General features: G+C 38.5%; 1 protein-coding gene across 2 annotated transcripts in view; it reads left to right on the top strand.

Moving 5' to 3' along the window:
• LOC117293653 (phosphoglucomutase-2-like) overlaps positions 1-14,392 on the top strand; it is an 88,791-nt gene that overhangs the window by 41,169 nt on the left and 33,230 nt on the right. Inside the window, exons 1-2 of one of the 2 annotated variants that reach the window (XM_033776039.1) lie at positions 293-593; positions 3,816-3,915. In XM_033776039.1, coding sequence (XP_033631930.1) covers positions 522-593; positions 3,816-3,915 — 172 coding nt within the window. In that variant the 5' untranslated portion in view covers positions 293-521. Of the gene's footprint in view, positions 1-292; positions 594-3,815; positions 3,916-14,392 lie in introns of those variants that run through there. The other variant, XM_033776040.1, reaches the window with a different exon arrangement.

Genomic DNA, 14,392 nt, shown 5'->3' with positions numbered 1-14,392 from the left:
CTGGACCGCAATCCCATTATAATAATTGCCAGCAACGTTCGTCAATAGAGGGGGTGATTTTGGAGACCGTTAAATTTCGGCTGGTATGTTTACTATGCACAGTACACGTACACATGTAATGTTATCGTCAATTTACTACATGCATGTAACACGTTAGTCTTGGTTCAGGACTCTCCTGGATTTGTAACAAGAAAGCGCGCTATCACCCCCAACGCGCTATCAACCACGAACCGCTATAGCGGTTCGTGGTTGATAGCGCGTTGGGGGTGATAGCGCGCCCTGTTGTGACAAATCCAGGAGAGTCTTGAACCAAGACTAGTAACACATATGCTGCACACACTTGCCTCCCGGGGACCCACAATTTAAAAAGTGTTCGGAGTTCAAACTTTAACAACACAGACAGCAACTTTCAAAGTATGGAATTCTTCATCTGAAACAGTTAGTTAGTTTGGACTGCAATTAGAGACACATTTTAGTAATTTCGACACATGCGACGGAAAGACGAAATTCCCAGCTGAATAATGGCCGTGCATGTAGACACCGGAGATGCAGAATTGGACTGTAAAATACAACAGTGGCTTGAATGGGATAAGGTCAGTCAGTGTTCGAAGAAAATGGCACTTTTCTTACTTTCTTGCATGCTTCATTTTGACTTTCAGTGGGTACTTTGGGCTTCATCTTACTTCATGGTAGGGTTGTCCGGACCAGGCAAAGTGAAAATTTCAAATAAATATCTACAAACACAGTACAAATTCTAATATGTTTTTATGTTCTAGAATCTAGGATTAGTCCTAGGTCGTGTTTGTTTAGGTAGGGAGTATGACTGACTGTGTAGTTTTGCTTACATACAGTTTTACACTTGAACTTTGGAGTATAAAAGACAATTTACTGTCTCTACATTTTCATATTGACAATCTGCGCACCCATGTAATTGTCGTCTTGACATTTGCTACTGTTTATGACTGTATGGCCCTATTTTTTTTGGGTGGGTGGCCCACATCCAAAAACCAGAAAATGCAATTTTTAAATTGTTCTACTGCTGCAAGAAGAGGGGTGGATGGGAAGTTCTTAATTTTTATAATGCTGTAGGGACGATATGAATAAACGTATTACGACAAAGAATCAACAGGTTTTGAGATTTCATAATTAAGGAACAAAATGTTTAAACCATACTGCCTTGCAATGTTGTCCTCTCATACACAAGCATTGTTGTTGTACTGGAGAGAGAGGGTGGGTTGCAAATTCCTACAAAACGAACATCAAAGTTCTACTGTGCTCTGTGCTTGTTCTGTTTAGATTGTGGTTTTGAAATGTGGCTGATATTATCAATTCATCCTGAGAGAGATTGGAAGCTCCATCCCTCTTATTCTTATTTTATGGCAGTGCTTCTCTCTCGGCTCTCTTGCCTACTCTACAGCACAGTGAAACCTCAATCATCCAGTACCCTACACTGGTGTCACTCCACACCAAGGGGTTTGGTTTGATATTTATTTAATAAGCAAAATCACTTTCTCTGAACATTAAGTGTCATCAGAGTTGTAGCTAGACCAATTTTAGTGGTGGGAAAAGTCCAAGTCCACCAAGGCTGATCAAAATTATTCGTGTTTAGTTTTGAGGCAACTATTGCTGAAGTGGGGCCAGGTTTCCAAACTGTTCTTGTTTAAAGGAAGTGGACACTATTGGTTATTACTCAAAATAATTATCAGCATAAAACCTCACTTGGTAACAAGTATTGGGGAGAGGTTGATAGTATAAAACATTGTGAGAAACGGCTCCCTCTGAAGTGACGTAGTTTTCGAGAAAGAAGTAATTTTCCACAAATTTGATTTCGAGACCTCAAGTTTAACAGGTTTGGGTCTGACATGGTCTAACTTAGTACGCTGTCTGAACATACACAAAGAAAAAAAAGCACACAGAAAAGTCTAGGGGTAAACAATAAAGAGGGTGACAATCAACAGCCAGTGACAAGAACAATATTTTTGATCTGTGAATAAGAAATCCTTGATCAAGCTGACCTTAATATCAGATGATTTATGTGGTTTCAAAGGTCACAAATAAAAGATAAATCAATAGGGTTTAGTGAATTTTTTCCCTACCTTTCACCTCTGTAGACCCCACTAAAAACGCACCATTTTTGTGATATGGCATTTTTGTGATATGGAAACATTACTACATATAACACTCTTGGGTTTGTGTAAATTTCTCTGATACTCCTATTGAAGTAAGAGTTTTGTGGATTTTGTGTTCAGCCTCAACACAGCAAAATGTTATTTCTGTGTGAACTGAAAATCTCTGCACTGTTGGTCCCTTGCAACACCATTGTTATACATTGAAGCCTGGCTGTGGAATACTGTCAAGTATCCATTGTAATTTTCATACACACTTTGAAGTGTAGCAATAATTTTGCAAGAAATAGTGTACACATTTGACCTTAGCCCTTAAATGTAAGCACACACCTATAGTTCTATCATTCTCTATTTCTTTCGCTTCGCAATTGTCATGTCACAATAAATTATGTATATGGTAGGAAAGATTTACAGATACCAGCTGCTGATTTCACCAAACTTTTCCTAACTTAAGATTAATCTTAGGACTTAGGACGAGTAAAGTTCCGTATCCATTGACGTTATTATCTAGGACACTTTGAACCCATCCTAAGTTACGTGTAAGACGAGTTAGTCGTCCTAAGTGTTTGGTTAATCGGCTGCAAGTTATAATCAAGATCGAAACTGTAGAAAACGGCTTTGAACTACATCGTAGAGACGATGTGACCTCCGACGTCACACGAAAACCATAACATGATTTGCGCGCATACCGCCGGGCAAAACCTTTGTGTTTTGGCAGCCAGCTAGAAAGTGTACGCAATCTTACTGTGACTGCGCAACTCAGTGCCCGGCGAAACATGACGTATAGAGTGTTTTGTCAACAGAGGGCGGTTTGAATGTAAACATAGGTCACATCGTTTATAGTGCACTGTCTCACAAAACAAAGCTGTCAAGCTGAGACAACAGTCAGTAATATGAGAAGATCAAGACCCACTCAGATAGCTTCAAGAATAAGCCACGTCTGGGCCCATTTCCAAAGAGCCGCTTAAAGATATTGGACACTATTTGTAGTTAAACCCTTTCTAATGAAAGTAGTCTTGCCCTCTCATAGATGAAATTCCAGGCTTGCACAGGCCTGATACATACTTCACTGAAGTATTAAAGGCAATTGCCTCCATGCCCCCTCCCTGTACATATTGCCTTGGTGCCCTTGGTGCCCTTGAATTGCTCTGACAGTAGAAATTAACAATTCCTCATAGGGTGCCCTTTATCATAGAAATAGCATTGCTGTCTTTGCCCTTTGAAAAACGAAGCATACGGGCCTGCCTGCAACTATGTGCTATTAAAGGCAGTGGACACTATTGGTAATTACTCAAAATAATTATCACCATAAAACCTCACTTGCTAACGAGTAATGGGGAGAGGTTGATGGTAAAAAACATTGTGAGAATCAACCCCCTCTGAAGTGACGTAGTTTTCGAGAAAGAAGTAATTTTCCACAAATTTGATTTTGAGACCTCAAGTTTAGAAATCAAGCATCAGAAAGCACACAACTTCGTGTAACAATGGTGTTTTTTCACTCATTATTATCTCACAAATTCGATGACCGATTTAGCTCAAATTTTCACAGGTTTGTTATTTTATGCATATGTTGAGATACACCAACTGTGAAAACTTGTCTTTGACAATTACCAATAGTGTCCACTGTCTTTAATGCAACCTTTTAAAAAACCTCTTTAAATTTCTCTATCTCTCTCTCTCTCTCTTCAGAACATGTCTACGAGACAAGAGGTGACTGAACTTGTTAGCAACCATTGCGTTAAAGAGCTACATGATAGATTTGACGTCCGGGTGGCATTTGGTACAGCAGGTGAGTTTCAGTATGTCGCACATTTGTCTTAAAAGATTTGTTGATTTCTAACGTCTAATATTAACCATCTGGTTTCACAAAGAGCTAAGATTGATCTTAATAATAACAATACTTTTTTTTAAAGATTAAAAGGAAGGTACACCTTTGGTAATTGTCATAGACCAGTCTTCTCACTTCGTGTATCCCATCATAAGCATAAAATAACAAGCCTGTGAAATTTTGGGCTCAACCGGTCATCAAAGTTTCGAGAAAATGATGGGGAAAAAAACCCCTTATTGGACGTATTTGTGTGCTTTCAGATAGGAATAAAAGACCTCTAGCTAGAAGTCTTTTATTATTTGAGTGAGAAATAACCTCTTTCTCAAAAACTACGTTACTTCAGAGGGAGTCATTTCCCACAACGTTTTATACTATCAACAGCTCTCCAATGCTTGTTACCAAGTCAGCTTTCAAGTTAATATTTGTATTGAGTAATTACCAAACGTGTACTGTCCCTTTAAATTCATAACAGCAAATCAATCATAGTTGGACCCCCCCCCCTCCACCAACAACAACAAATAATAATAATACTTTTTTTAAAGATTAAATCCATACAAAAAATGGAATTGATAAAACCATATAATCCTGACCCAGATTGCAGAATGCAGAGTAGGACTTTTTAAAACGCAAGTAAAAATTTGCTTCATGGTCGCAAGTTTGGAGCTCGCATGCTTTGGGCTCAGAGCTCAGGTTTTTTTCTCAGTAGCCTATCACATCAGTAATGTAGCTGTTTAGAAATAGGCGGTTGGATTGGCGTAGGGCTATCTTTCTTCCCCCTTCTACCTCTAGGGCCCTGGTTCGAATCCCACATCAGTAATGTAGCTGTTTAGAAATAGGCGGTTGGATTGGCGTAGGGCTATCTTTCTTCCCCCTTCTACCTCTAGGGCCCCGGTTCGAATCCCACATCAGTAATGTAGCTGTTTAGAAATAGGGGGTTGGATTGGCGTAGGGCTATCTTTCTTCCCCCTTCTACCTCTAGGGCCCCGGTTCGAATCCCACATCAGTAATGTAGCTGTTTAGAAATAGGGGGTTGGATTGGCCTAGGGCTATCTTTCTTCCCCCTTCTACCTCTAGGGCCCCGGTTCGAATCCCACTGGGGGCTCTGCGTGGATTGGGCTATCAGTCCCTGATTGTGTGAGTTTTCCCTGGAATATTTCCCAAACTTTTCCCACACCTGAAACAGAAACTTCCTTCTACAATGTATGTCTTCTCTCCGCTGGGTTCTTGGCTTGTACATGTATCAGGGATTAAGTTCGCTTTTCTGTGAGTCCTTGGCTTAACAACCAGAAGTTAATTTTGAAATAAACGATTACTCTTCAAAGATGAACGGTCATGATACGTGCTTGAAATAAATGTTTTGTTTATAAGTACCTGTTTAGTGTGTGTTTTCTAGGGAATATTTCTCTTGAGTTTTCCTCCCACATCTAAAACTGAAACTTCCTTCATTGTCTTCTCTCCATTGGGTTCTTGGCTAGTGTAGTGATTATAAGTTCGCTTTGCTGTGAGTCCGAGCGGCTTCACAACCAGAAGTTAATAAATCAAATTAAATCTAGACTATTATCCTTCAAAGATGAAACGATCGTGACACTTGTCAAATATTGTAAACGTTTTGTTCATTGTGTCTACAATACTTGTCTGAAATTGTTTGAAATGTTGTACTTGTCTGAAATTATATTATTTGAGGCATTGCATGTTGGCGTAATGGTTTGAGGTAACGTCTTTAAATGTGGATCTGTGTACTTGTCAGGTAGAGTTTGTTCTTTAGAGAACTGTCTAGCTGTATACTCTACTATCGCAGAGTAGATTTATCGATTGTTTCAGACACTTCTCAGTTCTGAAAAGAACTGTCCGGCTTTTTACTACCTGGGTGGAATAAACAATTGGCTTACTAACACTTAAGCTTAAATACACTGTAGGATCGTTGTTAACTGCACTACCGGGGCGTCAGTTCTTAAATTGGTCTCAACGTATCGAATAGCTTGCTCTAGTCATCTTCAGAAGATTGAAATTGTCTGAAAATTTAAATGGTTTGTTAATAGTGCCTACGATACTTGTCTGAAATTGTATATGTTTGAAATTAGTACTTCTCTGAAATAGTGCCTGTTCATGTGTGGGGTTCCCCTTGAATGTTTCTCCAGGGTTTTCCTCTCAAAACCAAAACTTCCTTCCTTGTCTGGGATTCTTTGTCTTCGCAGCCGGAAATAAATGTTTAATAATAAAATAAAATTCACCTAATAGAGTTGGTAATCCAGTAGTAACTTGTGCTGCATTCCTTTTTGTAAACAAATACTACACAAAGAATTCAACTGTTTAGAAGGTGACATTAAAGACACTGGACATCTTTGGTAGTTGTCAAAGACCAGTATTCTCACTTGGTGTATCCCGACATAATGCTTTTGAAAAATGACAAACCTGTGAAAATTTTAACTCAATTGGTCATCGAGGTTGCAAGAGAATAATGAAAGAAAAAAACGCCCTTGTTGCACACATTTGCTTTCAGATGCCTAAACAAATATTAAATATTTGAGTCAGGAATTACCTCTTTCTCAAAATCGACATTACTCAGAGAGAGCCGTTTCTCACAATGTTTTATACTATCAACAGCTCTCCATTGCTCGTTACCAAGTAAGTTTTTATGCTAACAACTATTTTGAGTAATTACCAATAGTGTCCACTGGCTTTAATGTGACATTAACATGTTTTATAACTCAGAATTTGAAGCTGGACGATTTTAGTAGATTCAGGGATGAGATTCCTCCAAATTTAAACATAAATTATTCCAGGAGGGGTGGGGGTCCCTAAATAAATATAAAACAAATTAAACCTTTTTTTTTCCATTTTTTTTCCCCCCATTTATTTTTCATGATCGATCAAATTCTAAAAGAAATGGAGATTTAGACATTATAATAACTCCCCAGATTGCAGAGTAGGACTTTTAAAACAAATGATCGATGTTAATAATTGGGCTTCATGCTCACATGCTTCTGCGTTTTCACTTAGATTTATTTGCAGGCCTGTATGCTTCGTTTTTGGAAGGGCAAGGGCACCAAGGCATTTTCTCCTTGGTAAAGGGCACCCTATAAGGAAATTGTTAATTTCTACTGGAGCAATTCAAGGGCACCAAGGCAACGACCAGGGGCAACGGAGGCAATCGCCTCCATTGCCTCCGTGAAGTATCAGTCCTGTATTTGTCTCAACAGCCTATCACGTTCCTGTAGATTGTTCATTAGGCCTGTAAAACATTTGTTCAGCCAAGCGTACTTTAATTACAATAGACTGCAATTTTAAAATATAGCGCAGTACACTATGCATTATGAGTATCTAAGGGCTCAACTTCCGAAGCAGCTGTTGTTTTAAGATTACATTCATCTATAGATCACTACACAGTCAATGACTTTGAATTTCTTTTTTTTTTGCCGTTTTAAAAGGAAAAAATTATACAGAAAACACTTCAGAATGAGTTGTTGTTTTAGTAATGAATTTCTGCAATACGGAATTGGAAAGCTCACCACATAAAATGACTATAAAAAAATATATTATAATATTATTCCGTTTTGAAGCGCGCTTTACACACCACGTTTTTATCAAACCGCTTCTAACATTACTACCCCTGCCTAGATGCATTTTGTTTATTCTATTGGTTGACATTGTGTGATAATTTTTATCGTCAATGATCAAAATCATACGCGCATACATGTACATGTGTACATCACTCCAAAATATTTGAAAAATTGACAGGGCTTCAACTTATTTGTGTTTATTTATTTATTTATTTATTTATTATTTCGGGGGGGGGGGGGGGAGGAAGGGAGAATTTGTTAGACTGCAGGGCTTGTTCAAATTTTTCTGGACCAGATAATTTGTTACAAGAGCGGAATCAAAATCAGGCCTGACACTACATGAAGGCAATATGGATCGCCTCCATGCCCTGTAGTCATTGCCTTGTTGCCCTTGAAATGCTCCGCCAGTATAATTTAACAATGTGGGTAAATGCCTTGGTGCCCACAGAGTTCGGTGCTCATAATCGCTTGGCCACAACACCCCATTTGTAACACAAATCACAATGTCTACAGATTTACATTAAACTTACACCGTTTGAAGATAATGAAAGTAGAAAGCGTACCTTAAAATATTAGTTGCTGAGTTGCTGTAGTTTTTGAGAAATGAGTAAAACAAAGTCACGAGAATACGCTTTTACATGCTAAAATAATTTTCGTCTCATGATCAATGAGATGGAAATTGTTTTCATGACATTGTTTTACTCATTTCTCGAAAACTACAGCACCTCAGCAAGTAGTATTTTCAGGGAACCTTTCTACCATCATTATCTTCAAACTTAGTAAGTTTAATGTAAATATGTGGACATTGTTTTTTTTTTTGGTCTACAAAAAGTACATAGTCCCTTTAAGGTCTGTTCTTTCATTTTAATTCTACGTATACTTTCCTGATAGGCTTATACATTCAATTAACATAGTGATTTCTGACTGGATTTGATGGGGCTTTGTGCATTATTCAATGGACTCAAGTTGAGAGTCCATACCATACCAATGAATAATTGAAGTATCGTTGATGATAGACACATGCATGTATCTGACCTGTATACCTAGGTGTGGTATTTTAAAGTCTGCATTGAGGGCAGTGAACTTTTGTTTACTCTGACTATAGGGAATAAAAGGGTAGCGACGAGTTCTTCAATGGACATTTAAAGCGGGCAGGGTCGGCGGTCGTGTTGGCAATGACCCTGCAAGGTTTTAACCGGACGTTCATAATGCCCTTTTGTTAAAAAAACATTAAAAAATACAATTATAGACCCTTTAACAATTGAAAATTTGAGGTTTGAAATATTTTTTTCAAAAACTTTGTGAAGAATCTGTTCGATGCGCATGGGTTGTGCGTACGCGCACGCGCGCTTACGGCTCTAGCTGGTCATTATCAAAGGTTTAAACACCCCCACGTGATGCGCTCTCCACCAATAGGAGTAGAGAAACTGTCTGGGGTATTTATTAATGCTTATTAAAGCCATTGGACACTTTCTGAACAGAACAAAAATTAAAGTTCACAGATTTACAAATAACTTACAGGGTTTACAGAAGGTAATGGTGAAAGACTTCCCTTGAAATATTAGTCCATGAAATGCTTCACTTTTTGAGAAAACATTAAAACAATTAAGTATCAATTCTCGATATCGAGAATAACAGATTTATTTTAAACTCATGTCATGTCATGGCGAAACAAGCTGAAACAAGGTGGGTTATCCCATTATTTTCTCGCAACTCCGATGACTGATTAACCCTAAATTTTCACAGGTTTTTTATTTTAGTTGTGATACACGAAGTGTGGGCCTTTGGACAATACTGTTAACCGATGTTGTGCGATTGCTTTAAAGGGTTTGGGTTTGTCCACAGATTTACATTAAACTTACGCGGGGTTTGAAGATAATGATAGTAGAAAGCTGTGTCAAAAACTATGATACTTCAGAGGGAGCCGTTTCTCACAAATTGCTTGTTACAAACCTGTAGAAGTTAGAGATTGATCCGCCATTAGGGTCACGAGAAAATAGTTAAAAAAACGATTCCACATTTTGCATGACATTCGATGCAAAAACAAAAATCACTAAAACGCTCAATGAGCGATAAACTCAAAACGCAAAACTAGAATATTTATTTCTCATCAAATAAGACATTTCGGACAGAAATATTTCAAGGCATGTTTTCTACTATCACCATCAGTAGACCGTGTAATTTGTATGTAAACTGTGACCTTCACGATTTTTTGTTTCTTGCCAATTCTGTAACGTTCCTTTAAGTGAATTTAGACTGGTGTTTAAACTGGCATTGACCAGCGGACTTTTAAAGGCACTGGACACTGTTGGTAATTACTCAAAATAATTGTTAGCTTAAAAACTTACTTGGTAACGAGCAATGGAGATATGTTGATAGTAAAACACATTGTGAGAAAACGACTCCCTCATAAGTAACATAGTTTTTGAGAAAGAGGTAATTTCTCACTCAAATGATGAAAGACTTTAGCTTAAGTTTGTTTTGCATCTGGAAGCACACAAAGTTGTGCAACAGTGGTGTTTTTTCTGTCATTATTCTCTAGCAACTTTGAAGACCAATTGAGTCAAAACTTTCACAGGTTTGTTGTTTCGCGCGTATGTTGGGTTACACCAAGTGAGAATACTGGTCTTAGACAATTACCAAATGTGTCCAGTGCCTTTAACGGAGACTGCTGTAAAGTGTGGAGTGCATTTATAACCTACGCACATTTCCAAAGAGAAATAACTGACTGTCATCACATCCTGTGACACCAAGTGCTAATTTTTCCCCTGAACAGGAAAAATAAACAAAAAGGTATGACCCTTTTTAAAAGCACAAGTGTTTTACACCATCAACAGCTCCCCATTACTCAATACCAAGTAAGGTTTTATGCTAACAGCTATTTTGAGTAGTTACCAATAGTGTCCAGTGCCTCTAATTTTGCTTAGATTTGTATAGTTTCAATTGAAAATTCTTGTTCTTCTTTGTGTTCAAATATGGTGGCTGTAACGGGGCATTCTGACGACGCTTGCACTGGGAATACATGATTATAGAAATGATACAAATTAGTATAGGTTTGTAAACAACTGAGGAAGTTACCGATTCTGTGATTAGGCCAGATTTGCTAGCATGATTTTCCCAGAATTTGTTTTCTAAGTTGGATATATTTTTCTTATCAATATTCTTATCAGCAATATTGACTCCTTGGCCATCTTTTCACAAATCGTCTTCAGTCGTGGCATGTCAGTGGGATTACGAGTAATGTTGTGCACATGGGAGTAACTCGTAACCATAGTAACGATGTGTGCCTCACTAACCGCCTTGCGTACTCCTTCAGGAAGATCGCCAGTTTCCCGAAGGTCACATAACTCGTACGAAACTTCAAGCTGGAAATTCTCTGGTTTGTCAGGGAAGTCCTTCCAGATTTTCTCCCTTGTTTCCTGCCACTCTATGTCCTTGTCAATGATGGTGCAGTGCAATTTTTGGGAAAGCATTTCTTTCCTTTGGAGAAATATGATCAATGCCACCAAATCAGTCCCTGGCCCACCACCGATGCAGCAAACTTTGAGCTCTTCTAATGACTTGAACTTGGCGTTGATGTATTGTCGAAAGTGACAAAGCATGGAGTATACAATGAAGCATTATACAATTGTTGCACGCTGTGACGGGGTCCATGGTGTTTTATACACTCGAGGGGGAAAATGGAACCTGAGGCGAAGCCGAGGGTGCCATTTACCCTTGAGGGTGTACAAAACCATGGACCCCCAACGCCGGGAACGATCAAGGTGATGTACACCGGTGTACATCACTTTTCATGTTACCCAGCTCGTCGAGCCATGTAACATGCGTTTCTGTTGCGCGTCACATGATTGGTTCTCGACCAATCAAACTTCACAATTTGTACAGAGGTATAACAATGTTGCAGTTGCAGGCTCGAATCTTCCAATTCTGAGGAACGTTTTCCAGTGGTGTCCGGGGCTTGTGCCATTTTGTGCTGCCACAGATTCAGCAAATGCACCCAACCTAGTACATGTAGTGTCTGATATCGCAAACCTATAGGTTGCACATCATGGGAAAACCCAGACGCAGTACTTGTGTCTGGGAGGTCAAAAGACAGGACGTGCAATACTGAAGACATTTACTTCATTACTACAATGTACAGTATAACAGTAGGCCCTCCGTCTAGTTTTGTAAAGACTGTTTTTATGGCTAGTCTTTTGTGATCATAACAATTTTGATTGGTATACATAATCTCCTTCATAAATAGCAACATATCTGTGGAGTCATAACTTGATGACCTATGTGTCATGTGGTATTGCTTTAAAGACCTTTGTGCACTTTTCAAAGCTGTGTGTCTGCCAAACCAAAAGTTCGACTGAGGTGAAACTTGGTGTATTCCTAGTCAAGGACATTAAAGGCAGTGGACACTTTTTGTAGTTGTTAAAGACCAGTCTTCTCACTTGGTGTATCTCAACATGCATAAAATAACAAACCTGTGAAAATTTGAGCTCAATTGGTCGTCGAAGTTGCCAGGTAATAATGGAAGAAAAAACACCCTTGTCACATGAAGTTGTGTGCATTTAGATGGTTGGTTTTGAGACCTCAAATTCTAAGTCTGAGGTCTCGAAATCAAATTCGTTGAAAATCACTTCTTTCTTGAAAACTATGTCACTTCAGAGGGGACCGTTTCTCACAATGTTTGATACTATCAACCTCTCCCCATTACTCGCCACCAAGTGTAATTACCAATAGTGTCCACTGCCTTTAACTTCTTGAACCCGAAATTACGTCATGATGACGTCATCCTGTTGTTTTGACAATGTTTGCAATTTTGATCATTTATTACAAATCTTGAGAACAAAGCAAGGTGCAATTTTATTTTTTACACCAGCCTTTTACTCCCGGAAACCAAACACCTAGAGTTTGTTCTCAAACTCTCAATGTCTAGTGTTAATATTTTGATTGTCACATGTAAAAATTAATTGTACAGTGAAATGCATTTTGGTTTTGCGTGTCTAAAAATATGTTATAAAAAAATACACACTAAAAATTTACCATGTTACAAAAATACATCAGTCAATTCTTTGTTCAACCCCAAAAATCATTTCAAAATTTACCCAGTCAGTTTGCCTTGTGGTTTATATTGATATCTGAAACAAAAAGTCGCATCCCCTTAAGGTGATCCCCTGACTGCCGCTTCCCAGGTTGTATCGTAATTTGGGTGTGATCCCTGGCTACACGGCAGTTAACGGTTGTATGGCTTCTGACTGGCACACCCGAACAAAGATATAGACAAAATAGGGACACTGACAATAGGGCTAGATAGCTCAGTTGGTAGAGCGCCGGCACGTTAATCCGGAGGTCGTTGGTTCGCATCCCACTCTAGTAAATTCTTTGTTCAACCCCAAAAATACATCGAATATATAAACATTTATAAAAAAAATATTACAATATACAGGCGAAATACAAAAGATAAAAACAGTATGAATGAATTAAAATCAGAAATAGACATTTGATTAAAATCTGTCGTTAAGAATTCAAACAGCTGTGGGATAAAAACTCTGTAAAGTATGATTAGAACCAGATTTAATTGAACGGAATCAATTCTTTTACCGAATAACCTGGAAGGGCAGAAGTAAGTCATCGCTATAAGGCATTGTTGCCCTATCAGAAGGGCGATCGAGGCGAGCACAAAATTCATTCAGTTAGTCTGGCAATAACGGATCATTAGTTGATACACCTACGTACTTGGGTTTGTATCCAGTCATTTTATTGAAACTCTTCCACACTTGTTTGCAATGGGAGACTTTGGAACGCTAGGTGGCAGCAGACTTACCAGGTAAATTTCCATTGTTTACAGAGTTCTGAGTACGCGCACATGACCGAGAACAGTGGATTTTACCTGGTAAGTCTGCTGCCACCAAGCGTCCCAAAAGTCTCCCATTGGTAGAAGGGGTAGGATGGTTGTGTTGATTTCAATTGGTGAAGTTTGGGTTGTATTTGCGTCAGCTCCGTACATTTATGTAGGCAAGTTAGTCCAAATAACCAGCCCCAGCTGATGTCATGAATCCTTTATCACTGGTTTATTGGACCTTACATTTTTCAGATTTTGGGCTCGGAGTGTTTTCTGAGATAATTCATTCTTACTCTGTTTTATTGTGAGGTAAGGGACTCATGGTAATTTTTTTGTATTTCTTGTGGACTCCATCTACTGGAAACATAGACAAACTTAAGTATTTCAGAGCATCTTTGAGCCATTCCTTAAGAAACTCAAACAATAAAAAGGTGAGTTTTTTTAAACAGAGGACATTTTATAAGCTAAATACGACCAACTTTTAGCTAATTACCCCATAAAAAAAACACGCAGGAAAGTGGTTTTTGTTGTTCCCCAAACCGACTTGCAGCCAGTTTTCATGAGGCGCACTCCTCCAATTCCCAAGCTAAATACAACCAACTTTTAAGACCAAATTTATCAAATCTACTCCAGAGTTGAAAACCCAGAACCTCAGGTTGTGATAGATTCTTAGCTGACCTGCCAAAAATTGAAAAGAAATCAGAAGTTTAGTGGTCTGAAAATATATCTGAGAGAGTTTGTAAGAATTGTTTTTAAAATATAAAAGCATTTAGCATTGGTTACTACATGTATGGGAGTGTATTTTAGTGTGGTGTGCACTCCACAGTGACATCCATGTACATGTAACATAGCGCCCTCTGTTGTCATACCTCTACAATTTTGTAGCATCAGTGTTGTTGACTTGAGTCAGTGACTTGGACTCGAGTCAGACTTAAGTGATTTAGGGGAAAATAACCTGAAAGTTTACAATTGACTTGACATCTTTTGATTTTAGGACAATGCAATTATTGTTGAAAATAAATGTGGCAAAATTGAGTCTTCGGCA

The sequence above is a fragment of the Asterias rubens genome, chromosome 8 (assembly GCF_902459465.1).
Source record: "Asterias rubens chromosome 8, eAstRub1.3, whole genome shotgun sequence".
In the NCBI taxonomy this organism is placed as follows: domain Eukaryota; kingdom Metazoa; phylum Echinodermata; class Asteroidea; order Forcipulatida; family Asteriidae; genus Asterias; species Asterias rubens.
The sequence above is the reverse complement of the archived record's forward strand: the minus strand, read 5'-3'. Positions and strand labels throughout refer to the sequence as shown.